General features: G+C 36.9%; 1 protein-coding gene across 2 annotated transcripts in view; it reads left to right on the plus strand.

Moving 5' to 3' along the window:
- The window catches only part of PDE1A (phosphodiesterase 1A), a 144,826-nt gene that overhangs the window by 124,129 nt on the left and 5,008 nt on the right, over positions 1-15,689 (plus strand). The window contains exons 9-13 of one of the 2 annotated variants that reach the window (XM_029285190.1): positions 4,437-4,538; positions 4,663-4,783; positions 6,717-6,798; positions 13,095-13,218; positions 14,062-14,246. In XM_029285190.1, the coding sequence (XP_029141023.1) occupies positions 4,437-4,538; positions 4,663-4,783; positions 6,717-6,798; positions 13,095-13,218; positions 14,062-14,246 (614 nt within the window). Of the gene's footprint in view, positions 1-4,436; positions 4,539-4,662; positions 4,784-6,716; positions 6,799-13,094; positions 13,219-14,061; positions 14,341-15,689 lie in introns of those variants that run through there. The other variant, XM_029285189.1, reaches the window with a different exon arrangement.

A 15,689-nucleotide genomic window follows, 5' to 3' on the forward strand; every position in this document is an offset into this window, starting at 1 on the left:
AAAATCCCAATATGATTTGAGATTTGATTTGATCTGGTTTGATTAGACAGAGACATGAAATTCAGTATCCTAAACCTGTGGCAGCAGTGGTTAATGACTTTGGGCCAGTGAGGGACACTAATATCCTGGTTTCAGCATGCAAACACTGGAGTAGCAACTTTATTTTCAGGAAGAAAACTGACACTCAGTAGTTTAGCATTGTGGGTAAACATTATTAAGGACTCTATTATGAAACACATTTGAGGTCATTGGAATCTGTGATAGTTGTACAATAATGCCAAGGTTTTCCAATTTTAAACTATGCACTAGATGCATCCTAATGCACTGGACATTGTAGTACGAGAGTTAGTCTAGGGAAACTAGACTTGTAGGAGTCATATTAGTCTACTGTGACAAAAAAAATCAGGAATCTGGTAGCACCTTTTCCAACTAATACATTTCATTATTTTATTTTTGTTTAAAAAAATAGATATTTATTAAAATAAATTAATAAAAATAGTTAATCAGAAAAGTTGCTCCCAGGTTCTGGATTTTGATAACAGCTTTTAGGACTAATAAATTCTTTATTTTTCTCTTACAAGTTCTACTGCCTGAATTCTAGTCTTTAACTAAAGTACCAGTCCAGCTGGTAACCTTGAGCTAATTATATGCGCTCTCTCAGCCCTGAGAAGAAGACAGCAAGGGCAAACCACTCCCAAAATCTTGCCCCAAAACAATTTCAGGGAGTTGCCAGAAGTCAACACTGACTAAAAGGGACGTAAAGAAAACCCCTTACTTGTAAGGCATAAACCTTCATATGTTCATGCTCACTTCATCAGATACATGATCTGTCTTGACTGAGGTGCAATTATAATGCATAGAGAGGGGAAGAGGAAGAACAAGAAAAAAAATAAGGTAGTGAAGGTTTAGCTAGAACAATTATTTATTTATTTATTTATTTATCCATTCATTTGTTCATTCATCCATTCATTCAAATTTATTATAGCTGTCCAACACCGATGGACCCTGGGTGGTACGCAAAATTTAAAATGTAATCCAGACAAAATCATCTTTCCTGAAATGACCATTAATTTGCTTCTCAGGAGCTCATAAAGTGACATAACCATGATAATTACCTCAATGGTATTCTTTTTGGTTGAACGTTTATAGTAAAACTGAAAAAATACACAATGTTTCAATTAATGCTGATGTGACTTTATTGTTCATTTGCCCCCAAAGCATGTAAAATGATGTAGCACAAGACATTCATTATTTTATTGTAACTGTTATCTGCTAAATTTACTTCAGATGTAAAGGGGAAATTTCCATCCAGACAGACCCCAGAATAACAGACAAATCCATTGCATCCAAAGATGTCTGGATGAAGCATTTAAAATAACATTAATTTTACTTTATTTGCACCAATTTAAATTGTTTACATAACAAGATCATGAATTTCATCTTTTTTAATGAGATTTATGTAAATAATGCAAATGAAATCATTTACACATAATTCATGTAAATCTGTCATTACACAAATGATATAAATAATTACAGGGAAGGAAGTTTGCATTTAAAGAGTGCTCAGGAGGAACAGAATCTCCTTCTCTGCATCTTTTTTTGAATCAATGATATCTAAAGTACAGGAAATTGTTTGGCTGAAAATTTAAAACAGTAGATGAGAAACTAAGACACTTTAAATGTGGATGCTTATACAAATTTAATCTCCACATTTTAGTTATGTCAACAAAACAATTCCCATATCTGCACAAATCACTTTTCCATCTCTTTTATTCTGCCAGATTAAAAAAAATACTCTCAGAAGTTTATATCATGAAAACTAAACAGAATTTAAACATAATTTAAAACAGTAATAGAAATAATAAATATGGATGTTAAAATGGGATTTTTCTCCTTAAAATAACAAATGGATTTATAAGTGCATTTTTCCCTGTAGTATCTGTCTTCTGTTTATTATGATGATGAGTTTGTCATTACAATGTAGTTAAATGTGAGTTTAAAGAAATAAAATTGATTTGATTTTTCTATGAAAAATGCATTTTTCTGTAAACAATTCATTTTAAATGCACTTTTCAGCCAACAGCTGCACATAATCTGGAGAGTTGCACAGTTTGAAAAATGATGACATTTAATCCCATGTATTTACATGACAACCATGAATGAGTTCAGTTCATTGAAAAAGGCAGAGCCATTGAAATTCTCCCAACATCCCCAATGAATGCCAAAGCATATTCAACTGCAGCCTCTCATTATAGCTAACTGCAATTCCTAAGGGTTCAAGCAGATCATCTGCAAAAAAAATTGCATTTAGTGTAGAGAGGATAGAGATTATAAATGGGATGTTTGGATTAAGAGAAATTATTTGGTTACAATATTCCAAAGGATTTCATTTCATCCTATCCTCCATTTCAACACCTCTCTCTCTCTCTCTCTCTGCCAAAACTTCATCCATAAATTACTGTAGCTGCACACAGGCATTTAGGAATAGCAATCTTTTTAATTCACTAATTTTTTACATTGATTCAGAAGTCCATCCGTTTTCCAGCAGAGAGCTTGCTTAAAGACTCCCTGCTTAACAGTGCTTAAATGTCACCATGAATTAAAAGTAGATTTTGTGCCGACCTTATTCAAAGGGGGATTTTAAAAACAGAAAATCTCAGGAGTAAACTGAGATTTTAGATAGGGAGGGAGATTCAGGCTGCTCTGGCTCAAAGGAGCATAATCATGAGATGATTTATTTTTTTTTGCAACAGGTGCTAGAATATGTTGATATGCTGTTTTACCAACCCCTTCCTCTCCCTAATACACACCACCACTACCATTAGCTACAACAACAATTACAAATAAGTGAGAGAGGATAACCTTTTGGGTTTTTTCCTAGAGATTTGTGGCTGGAAGTAGAGAGATAGCCATTACTAGATCTCATTTACCAATGTTATTTGGTTACGTTGCACTTCCTTTCCCTCTCAAAATGTATAGAAAAAAATGAGCTTGCAAAAATGTTCCTGAACATACATGGTCCTAGAATATACTAAAATCAAACCACTTCATAATACTTACTGACAAGCTCAGGCATTCACATATGCAAAATAACATAAGCGAGTATAAAATAACCCAAAACTTATAATCATAAATAGCAATAGGATTTAGACTTATATACCGCTTCACAGTGCTTTACAGCCCTCTCTAAGCAGTTTACAGAGTCAGCATATTTCCACCAACAATCTGGGTCCTCATTTTACCGACCTCGGAAGGATAAAAGGCTGAGTCAATTTTGAGCCGGTCAGGATCAAACTCCTGGCAGTAGGCAGAGTCAGCCTGCAATACTGCATTCTAACCACTGCGTCACCAACCAAACATCCTAGGACCTAGACATTTAATTGAAAGGAGATTGCCCATTACTAATCAATGACAAATGTTAGAATACATGCTTCCCTGTTTCCATAGAAAATATTTCCTTTCCAAAATAAGATTGACAAATCAAGGTGTTTGGGGAAGATTGTCCTAAATGATATACACAGAGAGAGTACCATGTAAACACATTTCTGCCACAAATGTGGTTGCTGTACTCTTTCATCCACTACCTCTATCGCCTTACAGAGATCTTTTCTGACAGGGAACCCTTTATGGTAGGGCAGCTGTCCCCAACCTTTTTGACTTGGTAGACCAGCGGGAGGGGGTAGAGGGGATGGTTCCATGGGATGGTTCCATGTGTGGCGGTGCGTGCTCCCACTTGAACAAATGCAGCTTCACGCACCTGCCCACACACCCGCCACTTGCATGGCCACGGCCTGGGAGTTGGGGACCCCTGCAGTAGGGTATCTTTTGGAAGGGGGCCTCTTTTTACATAATTACATAATTAATGTAAGTCCAATTATTTTCTGTCTAGAGGTTGTTGTTTTCTATAGGGTGGTAGTGTTATTGTGTTACTGGAACAGGCCTAAAAATTGAGGTCCATTCTCTTTCATTTGGAGGGAAGGTGAGATTTTGTCCTTTCTTCTTGTTGGAAATTTAACAGAACCAATTTCAGACCACAAAAGTGGGCTAGAAGTGGACGATGAAACACAGACTGCCCATTTCAGACCTGTTGGTTGCTTCTGTCTATGATTTCCAGTGAGATGTTTAGATACTGATGGCAGAATTATAACCATGTGTAAGTCTGCTCACTGCCAAGAGAGCCACCCCCACCCCCAATTGTACTTAAATCTCTGGTCATGATTTTGAAATAAAATTGCAGTAAAAATATAGATAATAGTAATATTAAAGTTATGATTTTAAAGCTGATTAGCACAAAACTGCAGGTCATAGTTCATTGTTTCACGTAATTTTATCTCTAATGTTGTCTTTGCTTCTAAGAATCAACTGAATCAAAGCAGTACAATCCACGTGCCTCAGTACAAAATTAACACCATTGTAATCATTTTGATTGCCCACAGGGAGCTGCGCAACCTGGTTATTGAGATGGTTTTATCTACTGATATGTCTGGGCATTTCCAGCAAATCAAGACAATGAGGCACACTCTTCAGCAAACAGAAGGGTAAGTGGCATCCTTTCATCCTTCCTTCTGTAGCCGCAGGCTGGGTACTTTAAATGGCGCCCCCAATCTGGAGCAAGGCTTATCTTTGCAGAAAGATAATGGAGAAATGTCTTTAAATGGACAGGATAGACAAAGCCCGAGCCATGGCCTTGATCCTCCATGCTGCTGACATCAGCCATCCATCAAAATTGTGGGATCTGCACTACCGATGGACAAAGGCCCTGATGGAAGAATTTTTTCGACAGGTACTTCTCTCCAGTGCATTTATAAACATTTCACAAGCCATGACAGATAGCAATAGCACTTAGACTTGTATACTGCTTCATAGTGCTTTACAGCACTCTGAAAGCGGTTTATGGAGTCAGCATATTTCCCCCAACAATCTGGGTCCTAAAAATTTTACCAGCCTTGGAAGGATGGAAGGCTGAGTCAACCTTGAGCTGGTCAAGATCGAACTGCTGGCAGTCAGCAGAATTAGCCTGCAATACTGCATTCTCACCACCACACCACGCCATAGTGGTTAGGATCAGCCATTTTCTTTCTTAACTGTTTTTTACTCCAGTCTTTTAATTGTTAATTTAAAATGTAAGTAATGTCCTGTATAACTTCAACATAAATTATTGAAACCATTTAAAAAAAAAGAATAAAATACAGGAGCAAACGACAGTCCAAACCTGGACATTCAGTGTGAAAGAGTTCTTTTCCAAGCATCTGAAAGTTGACATATGAGGATCAGGAAGGCATGGGGGCTTCTCTGATTGACAAGACCCTCTTCCACCCATCTCCCATGTGGTGATACATATCTGGAGAAGGGCTTTGCAAGGATGCATGAAGAAAAATAAATCCCTTTGAACTGTTTTCTACAGTGGTTGTACTGACACTCAGTTTCTAAGAAATGGGTGGGATTTTTGGAGGTGCCAAAAGAAACCCTTTAGATGTTTTGTTTGTCCCAAAGTAATCAAACTGAACCCTTTCTTTTATTTTGGAACAGTGCGTGTTATTTTTCTAATCCAGCACAGTGAGGTTACAAAGGGCGCAGATATACCAATCGTTATAAATCAGGAATTAGTATTGCTCATACATGTCACCTTTTCCATTCGCTTGTGCACTTGGTTTAATAATTAAGCATAGTTTCCTTCAGGCAAAATTCCCAATTAAATGCAAAATTACTGTGTAGTGCAGCTTTCTGGTGCTTTCTAGGAGAACTGGAATTGTAATTCCCAGAATGTCCAACAAGCATAGCTATAAAGTTTGGAAGACCCCAAGTTTGGAAAGCTAATTAATTATTAAATTTCAGGACTGGATAAACCAGGACTGGAAATATAAATCAAATTATAATTTTAAAATATGGTAACTAAACGGCCGGGACATCACTGTTAAGAGAAAACAGATTTTTAAAATTTATTGTTATTGCTTTTAAAATAATGACAGAAAAAGAAAAGGAACAAAACACTAAAATAATGCAAATACATACAATCTTAAATAAATAGCACTTAAAAAGTGAAAAAAAACAACAACAGAAAAAAAGAAACTAAGTATACTACATCATTGTAACAGTTAACAGTTACAATTCTGTATATACAGTACTTATTGAATGTAAATATAATTCAAGCACATAAATATTTATTTCTAATACTTTTATATAACTATTCTTCTTCTACTATACTATATATTGTATATACTATGTTTTATATAAATGAATACCATATTTCATTACACTGGCCCATACCAAGTCCACCTTATAAACAATCTGCATAAATATAATCAGGTCTTCAATTCATGTGTTATTTTTCCAATGCTGTAGTAAGCTCACAGAGTATCCATTTACCTTGTCCAGAAGTTGATAGAACACAAAACAAAACAAAATCTCAGTTGACATACTGAAGAGAATGCATTGAAGAACATATATAGCACCAGACCTTAGTAATCAAGAGGTTCCTTCAGTCACTATGACAGGTACAGCTTAAGTGTTCTACTGCAAGCAGTGAGAAAGGGACAGGCTTCCTTGCCAATTTGTGTATCTTTTATTTCTCACCCAGGGTTGTCTGGCTTTTAAATACTTTGGGACATATATAGTTGTAATCACTGAATGCTCAAACTTACTTTCACTTTCACTTCACTTTCACTTACTTTTAATCGTATGTTGAGAATCAGTATGTTTTCTTTCCCCAACTTTAGGGAGATAAAGAGGCAGAGCTGGGGCTACCATTCTCTCCTCTCTGTGACCGGAAATCCACCATGGTGGCACAGTCCCAAATAGGTAAGGGTTGGGTTTGTTTGTTTGTTTGTTTTAAAAAAGTATTACAATGAAAGGAAGAAATGCTTGATAGAACAGGACTGGCTTGTTAGGCAATTCTGCCTCCAACTATTTTTCAATATGCATTACTCGTGGAGAATAGCATCCCTGGAAAGATTAGATAGAGGACTGATAGTGTAGTATTTTGGGATCCCAACATGTTTTTCAATTCTTGGCACAACTACTGGTGTAGATGTGAAAGGGTTTCACAGTGTACTTTTCTCATTCACAAGTGATTGTCAGTGCCCCCTCTTAGTTCATTTTTATGGCACTGACTTAGACTCTGTCTAATAATATAATATAATATAATATAATATAATATAATATAATATAATATAATATAATATAATATAATATAATATAATATAATATAATATAATATAATATAATATAATATAATATAATATAATATAATATAATAATATAATATAATAATATAATATAATATAATATAATATAATATAATATAATATAATATAATAATAATATAATATAATATAATATAATATAATATAATATAATATAATATAATATAATATAATATAATATAATATAATATAATATAATATAATATAATATAATATAATATAATATAATATAATATAATATAATCTATATAAATAAAAATGTAAATGTTTGTTTGTTCAAAATTTTAAATCTCCAAAAGTTCTTCACCGATTGCTTTGAAATTTTGACACAACGTTGCATTCGAATACACGCATATATACCTAATATTATATAGATGTCACACCTGTGACAGGTAAAAACATGCTTTTTTGAAAAACAGCGCCATCTGTTGGCTGAGTGAACGAGAGCCACAGCAACGCGTGGCCAGGTACAGCTAATGTAATGTAATGTAATGTAATGTAATGTAATGTAATGTAATATAATGTAATATAATATAATATAATATAATATAATATAATATAATATAATATAATATAATATAATATAATATAATATAATATAATATAATATAATATAATACAACATAACACAATATATAATAGTTATATTACCCAGCTCTCAGTCATAGCTATATGGGCAAAGCAGTGATGTGAGAGAAGGAAATTTTGCAAATGTATAAATATTGTGGCTTAATGCTGGTTCACAAAAGAGTGCGGCTTCCTGCCCTATAAAAAAGCTGTTTCATGAGCCACTTTTCTCCATAGCCTTTTCTAGCTTTTGTTCTTGTAGGGAGGATACACACCAAGTCACAAAACAAAGACAAATAAACCAGAGAGCAGAACTTCATTCTTCATTCTTCCCAACACATTTTGGCAAATACATTATCAATCCTTAATACATATGAAGAAACTAACAAATAATGGCTGGATCCAATCTGAGGGGGTCCTCGGCATCAGAGGTTCAGTCTTTCAAACTTTCGGATTCGTGGTGGAGCCCATTCTCAGGGAAGCTCTCTCTCTCACCCACTCTCAGAATGGGTCTCACCTTCTGGCGGGAGAGAATTTCCCTGAGGCTGGGTTCCAGCACGTCCAAAAGCTCAGAAGACTAAACCTCTGATCCCGGGGACCGACCCAGATTGGATCCTGCAACATTATCCTGGGACACATATATTGGCCTTCATTCATAACAAATAATTGCTTGTTTTTGTCCAGAATGGTATAGGGTCTCCTGCTTGAGCAGGGGGTTGGACTAGACGACCTCCAAAGTCCCTTCCAAATTTATTATTCTGTTATTCTGTTAAACAAGAGTTTACATTAGCATAAATGCATTTATTGTATTAAAGGCATTGTGTTGGTACTATAATACCCCCTTTCTAGATGAAGAAAACATTTTCCATCAGTTTCCTAATAGTCCTCCATAAGAATTGTTTTCAAGGTAGCGTGTTCCTTTTTGAATTGATCCATAAAATGTTTGATTATTTCTGGACCAGGGTGTACCCCCCATGGTTTGGTTCTGTGATATATTTGCACAGAATAGGGCTGTGGATGCTTCAAAAACAACACATAAAAAGTGTTTCAGATGTCACAGGAGTGCAGCACTCCCCTGCTCCCTATCAATGTGCAACGATATATTTAATGGAACATTTATTTAGCATGATGCAATGACCTTGGAAGACAAGAGGAAGAGATGTTGCCTAAGGAACAATCAGATAAGAAAGGGCAGAGCCCACAGTTGCATAACAGACAGATACTCAGGAAACTATAATAGGCTGTTAAAAAAAAGACCCGCCTATCTGTATGTGTACTATTAGACTTGCAAGATTCTGTTAATGTAGCATTAATTAACACATCAGGCTGTGTTTCGTGTCTGGGCTACCTTGGGGAGCTGACACATATCAAGAGGATGTAAAATCCGTTACCATTCTATGTTGAATTCAGTTTTTGTTTTTTGTTTTTTGCTTGTTCAGCACTTGGTGGAACATACTGTAGTGCTTTGACAAGTGTTTTCTTTTAAATAAAATGAAGACCAGACAAGAAACACAACAGCATTGTTCAGTATTGCCACCTCAGAGCTGTGGGCTGAATTCTGTCTCCAAGGATTATTACTTGTTTCATTCACTGATCTGACAGAATGTTGCCAACATGTTGTCAAATCGCACCAGCAACACATAGCAAAGAGTCATTTCAAATATAAATTCAGTCACACAAAGGTTCAGTTCCTCAAGCCGAAATTATCTGAATTCATTTCCGTCACCTTCCAGGCTTAAGAATCAGCATAAAGATAGCACTGAAGGCACTTACTGAGGATTTCTGGTGGCAACAGGATAGAACAGGGGTCTTCAAACTTGGCCCTTTTATGACTTGTGGACTTCAACTCCCAGAATTCCTCAGCCTTCTACCTCTCAATGGTTTTCCATAGAATCAAACTTCTGAGCCATCTCCAATAATTTAGGAGGGGGAGGAGATTATATTGCAATGGTTCTCCTCCTTGCCGAAGAGATGGATTTAGTCGTTTGTTGCAGGGGAGGACAGCTCAAGCCCTAGGCACCATAATTGGGCCATACCTCATGGGTCTACATATTCCCTACTACTATTCAACATCTACATGAAGCTGTTGGATGAGATTGTTGGGGTCTCTGGCTGAAGATACCTAACTGGATATCTTGATCCTGGCTCAGTGATGCTACTGAAGTGCTATACAGGTGCTTAAAAGCTGACTGGATGGGGAGGAACAGGTTGAAACTCAGTTGCAGGAAGACAGCATGGCTCTGAGTTCAAAGGGTAGCTATTTTCAGTGAGATACTATCATTAGGCAACAGGATTTCATGTTTAATGTGAGCCAGTGTGCTCACAGTAAAAAATGACAATAAAGGTTATCTTATCTTATTACTTTAAATAGGGTTGCATTCCACCACCCCCCCCAGATGGATTTGGTTGCAGTTTGGAGGACTTCTTAGATTTACAACTCCTGCTTGAACAGCTGACAGATGTGGCTAAGAGGGTCTTTGCTCAGTTCCATCTATTCCTGAAATGGCAGGCATTACTCACTGTCACTCATGCCTTTGTCACTGCTTGATTGATGACTATTGTAATGCAGTCTGTGTAGGGTTGAATTCACAGTCACTTGAGGTGGGTGCTCCCTGAGGCACTCACATAACAACACCTTTACTCCAAGAGCTGCACTATTTCCACTTGGTGTGCAGGTGCAATTCAAGGTGCTGGTTGTCCCTTTCAATCCCTTCAGGAGTCTGAGGCACGCGTATTTGCAGAACCATCTTCTCTCAATAAGATCCAACTTGGTTTGCTAGGTATCTGTCAGAACTACAAGATTAGCAAGATTGTGAAACAAAAAAAGCCAGGATTTCAATTTTTTTTTTAAAAAAAATTTTTATTGTAGGTATTGTAGTGTCATCTTGAAAGCTTGTCAAAAAAAAATTTCTACCACATTTTGTGCCAAAGATAATCAAGGCAGGGCTCTTTTGAGTTTCTTTCTCATGTTTTCCTCCTTCTCGTGACTGACAAATCTTTTCTCAACTCTGAATGGTTCATTGTTCCCCTCTCAAGATGGACTACAGTTATTTCATATCTTTCCCTCAGTTAGAAGTTGTCATCTTTTAGGGCAGTGGCTCCCAATCTTTTCTATACCCTGCACCCCTAGAACGCTTCTGCTATATTCTCGCACCCCTTACAAAAGTTCGAAATAACAGCAACGAATTATGCATATACACTATAATTTTGAAAAGCCAAGCTTCCGCACCCCTTGGACTATCGTCTCACACCCCCGATTAGGAGCCCCTGTTTTAGGGCCATGGAAACATGCCTTTCCAACTGCCACCTCCTTCTCCAGAAGAACAGGCCCCCAGTGTGCAAACTGTCTCTTCTTTCCTGGCTGTTCAAAAGCTGGTGGTAATCTGGTTATTCCACCAAATTAAGCAAGCTGGATTGTTGTCACGGCTTTTTCCTGAAGAGGGGCATTTCTATACTATGGTTAATGCTTTTAGTCATGACTTCCATTGCCATAGGAATACTTTTAGTTTCTGGTTTACTTAATTGTATGTTTGAACCCCAGTTGCATAGTTGGAAATTTGTAAAGACTTAGCCTTATATAAATAGTCAGTGCTTTTTTTCTAAAAAAAAAAAAAAAAAAAAAGTGCCGGAACTCACACACGTCATACAACCCGCCTTGCCTACCCTACAAGGTTCCATCCAAAAAAGGTGCCAGAACTCCGTTCTGGGCGTTCTATGAGAAAAAAAGCCCTGTAAATAGTCCTTGACATACAACCACACCTGGGCCCAGATTTTCCACAGCCAAGCAAGATAGTTGTTAAGGGAGTTGCATCCAATGTTACAACCTTTTTTTAACCCTAGTTGTTGACTGAATCCCTGCACTTAAGTGAATCACGTAGTTGTTAAGCAAATCCAGCTTCCCCTATTGACTTTGCTTGTTGGAAGCCAGCTGGGAAGGTCACCCATGTCAATCACATGACCCTGGGACACTGCAACTGTTGGAAACACATGTTGGTTGCCAAGTGCCTGAAGTTTGATCCCATGACCATGGCAATGCTGCAATAGTTAAAAGTTTGAGGACCGGTTGTACAATTTTTTCAGCGGAATTGTAACTTGGCTAAACAAATGTAAACCCTGCAAATAAATAAACAAGCAAATAAAATGCTGGTTAACATGAAGCAGAGTTATCGGAGAGTCAGCCTCATGGAATTCAGTGGCATTCATTTCAGATGAAACATGCAGAAGGGGATGCAACATAAAAACTAGCTGAATTGAGAGATAAACATAACAATGAGATAAACCAGGGGTAGGCAACCTTGGCTCTTTTATGACTCGTGGACTTCAACTTCCAGAATTCCTGAGCCAGCATGGCTCAGCTTGGAAACCTCTCCCTTTCCCCTCAGCATGGCTTGCTCAGGAATTCTGGGAGTTGAAGTCCACGAGTCATAAAAGAGCCAAGGTTGCCTACCCCTGAGATAAACCCTGATTATTAGTGGCCAGCTCTGCTTTTCTTCATTCAGTGCTTTTTCAGAGAGGTAACTTGCAGAATAATTACTTGACTGAGAAAATGAAAACCTGTAAATACAAACGGTTAAGTTCTTTTTCATGTTGTGAGTCAACATAAAAACCACAGTCCTGGATCCACAGCACATTAAATCCAGAGTAAAATAAGTATATCAAGTTGGAGGCCACTGTGACAAGACCTCACCTCTATCGAATGGCACTTTAGATTCACATCTGCTGAACTCGTTCTGTTGGCTTACCTATTTTCTCACACAACAACCCTTCAGCACTATGAGCAAAATACAACTAATCCCACTTAAGAGAGCTTACCAGACAGGGAGAACAAACACAATGATTCCATTTTCAAAGAGCTGGTTGGCAGAAGTCAGAGTAAGGACTGGTGAAGTTCTGGCTGTTAGAAGCATTTCAAAGAGAAGGGGGTTTTGCTGTTTTTTTTTATTTCCTGGGTCACCCGCCCCCCACAAAAGCTGTTTGGGAGAATAGTGGTGGGAAGGGGACTTCTGTGAAATGCCAGGAAAAAACAGCAAGGACTCTCTCTCCATCCCTTTGTTTCTTGCACAAAACCTTACCTTGATCTCAGTGTCCTTCCATTCATACAATCTCCTGGGTGTTTCCTGCTCGTATAAATGATGCTACTGAAGATTCCTACAGATGATTTTTTTTTTTCCTGTGTTCTCCTCTCCTGCCACTGATTGCCATTTATCTTTCTTTAGTTTCCTCATTGCTAAACATCGCGGATGTCAAGTTTTTGATTCTGAGTAGACAAGATCTAAATGTTGTCTCTCTCTCCTTCCCCATCCCATCCTTTCTATTGTTCTACAGGTTTCATTGATTTCATAGTGAAACCGACGTTTGCTCTTCTTACTGACTCCATGGAGAAAATAGTTTTTCCTCTTATAGAGGAAGCATCAAAGTCCGAAAGTCCTACCTTTGTGACAGCACCAAGGTTTGAGGTTTTGGGGTTGTTTGTTTTTTTTCTTGTTTTCCACCTGAACAATTTAAATTTTTCAGAAACTGCAATAACCCTAATGTAGTATTGCCATCTAGTGGCCCATATTTGCAATTGCTACCTATGGTTTGTTGTATTCTACTCAAGGCAGAAGTATGGAAGTCAAAGAGAGAAGATATGTTGCTTACTCTGCTTATTGTAGAGTAGTATGTTTACATATAAGTTGTTTTGTAGAAAATGTTAAAGGAGGGATTGGGACTCGTGTACAATCTCAAGGCTGATTTTTCTAATCCTGAGCAAATTGCAAAAAAAAACAACAACACCTTTTTACTATGTGGATTATTTCCCGTTATTATAATACTATAAACATTGACTTCATATACTTTATCTGTCATCATCTGAAGTCAAAGGTGAATGTTTTGATTTGATAGCATGAAATACATTTAAAATGAACATCTCTGCTCCATTTTAAAGAAGGGGGAAAGGACTAGGCAGGAGTTAGCAGATACCTTAGTTGTTCTAATCCAGTTTATTTAACCTTCAGTGCTATGTATTCTTTCCTGGAAATCACTATCATTGAAATCATTGAGGGTTGTTTTTAAACTAGCCTTTTCCATTTCTAGTCCTCTGGAAATATATAGGAGGGAAACATGTTAGAATGGTTGCTGTAAAATGTGCCTAGGATTACATCACGAGAATGAATGAATTGATCCCAACTTAGTTGAATTCTGCACTCTGAAGTTATGCAACATTTTGGAGTGTACCAAAATTGTGCTGCTTTTGTATTTCCAGGCAGTAATGGCATCTTAATTCTAATCTAACTTTCCCCCCTCTTTGTAGTGAAAATAGTACAGGAAGTACCAGCAGTGATATACACAAAAAGATAAGTATAAAAAATGCCGCATGTGTTGGTGGGACCTGCTCAGAAAACCCTTTGGCAATGGTGGATTTAAGAAGCTTTAAGGACAACTTGTTCCAGACCATACAGGAAAACAAAGACAGGTGGAAAGATTTAGCAGAAAAAGGTAGGTTTTCCCTTGCCAGTTCACCAATAAGTTCATCTTTTATCTGTGTTTATGTTACCTTGGACATACTAGATAACAAGATTTGCTAATGGTCATATGGATGAGAAGGACTGACTTCAATATAGCAATTATTCACTGTATGCACAGTGAAATAGGAACGCTCTTTTTCCCCTTTTTTCCTCTCTTTCTTTTTGCAAAATTGTAGTTAAATCTGCTATTTGTCCAATACTTCAAATGGCTGCATTTATATGTTCAAGCCACTAGATGGTATATATTTACATCTTATATCTTGTACATCAGAAATAGATGGACTTGGAATTGGAATATAGGTTGGACAAATGTGCTGAGAATAAAAAGATATCAATGTAATAGACCCAAATGTATGTTGTTCATTTGGAAAAATTGATCACCTTGCACAGGTATCATGCCAACAATTGGCTGGGTTATGTGTGAAAAGGATTTTGAGATTGGAATGACAAGTTGAATATAAATCAGCTGAATATGCTTTTGGGTGGCCCAAAAAACCAAATGCAATTTAAGCAACATACATAAGAATGTAGTTTTCAAATCACAGTAAGTTAATGTTGCTCCACCTCACCTTGGTTCCTATGCTAGGATTCAAAGAAACTGTAAAAGATGGAAAGAAGGTCAGAAAAGAAGAGGGAATCGGAAACTAATTTTATATGAAGAGAATGAGGGGGACTGAGCAAAGTTACTTCGGGGTGGGAGGACAACTAAGGAGAGAGATGATAGTATTCCTCAATTATTTAAAGGGTATCAGCTGGAAGCAGCCAACAAGACAATATCTGACATCCTAGAATGCATAATAAACTGTGGGAAGGCAGATTCTGATTGAAAATTAGGAAACTTTTCTTACTAGCAAGAGCAATTTGACATTGGAACATTATCAAGTGAGTTGGTAAGATTCTCCTTTGCTAGACCTTTTCCTGGCTAGACAACAGGATCAATCAGCAATGGCTTAAATATCCTGTGCAAATATTATGATTGCCTGCAGTGACATGCAAGGGACCATGTAGGTTTCTGACCCCTGATGGGATAACAATATCAGCTACAATTTTTCTTTTCCCATTCAACACCTTTTAAATTACCCTGCTGTAAGAATACCTCAATTAAACCAATGATTTTTTTTAAACATAAGTCTTGGTAACTCTAATTTGGTTCTGGTAATAGAAGAAAGTCCTGGGCTAAGAATTCTTTAATTGAGGATAACTACCATATTAGGGTTGTGCAGAGTTTTAAAGAAGTGATTCCATTGGGAAAAGAATTTGCTAAAATCAGCTCCTGAATCAAATATTAAAATTGAATCTCTTTAATTAGTCCTTCAAATACTTTCTGGGAGGTTTCAAGGTGGTTTGGAGATCCAATGGACTTTCTGTCTTTGCTGTGTCAAATAATTTTGCAGCTCTCTTTTTTATAAATGGA

Source organism: Protobothrops mucrosquamatus, unplaced genomic scaffold (assembly GCF_001527695.2).
Source record: "Protobothrops mucrosquamatus isolate PMUCROS unplaced genomic scaffold, P.Mucros_1.0 scaffold1398, whole genome shotgun sequence".
NCBI lineage: Eukaryota > Metazoa > Chordata > Lepidosauria > Squamata > Viperidae > Protobothrops > Protobothrops mucrosquamatus.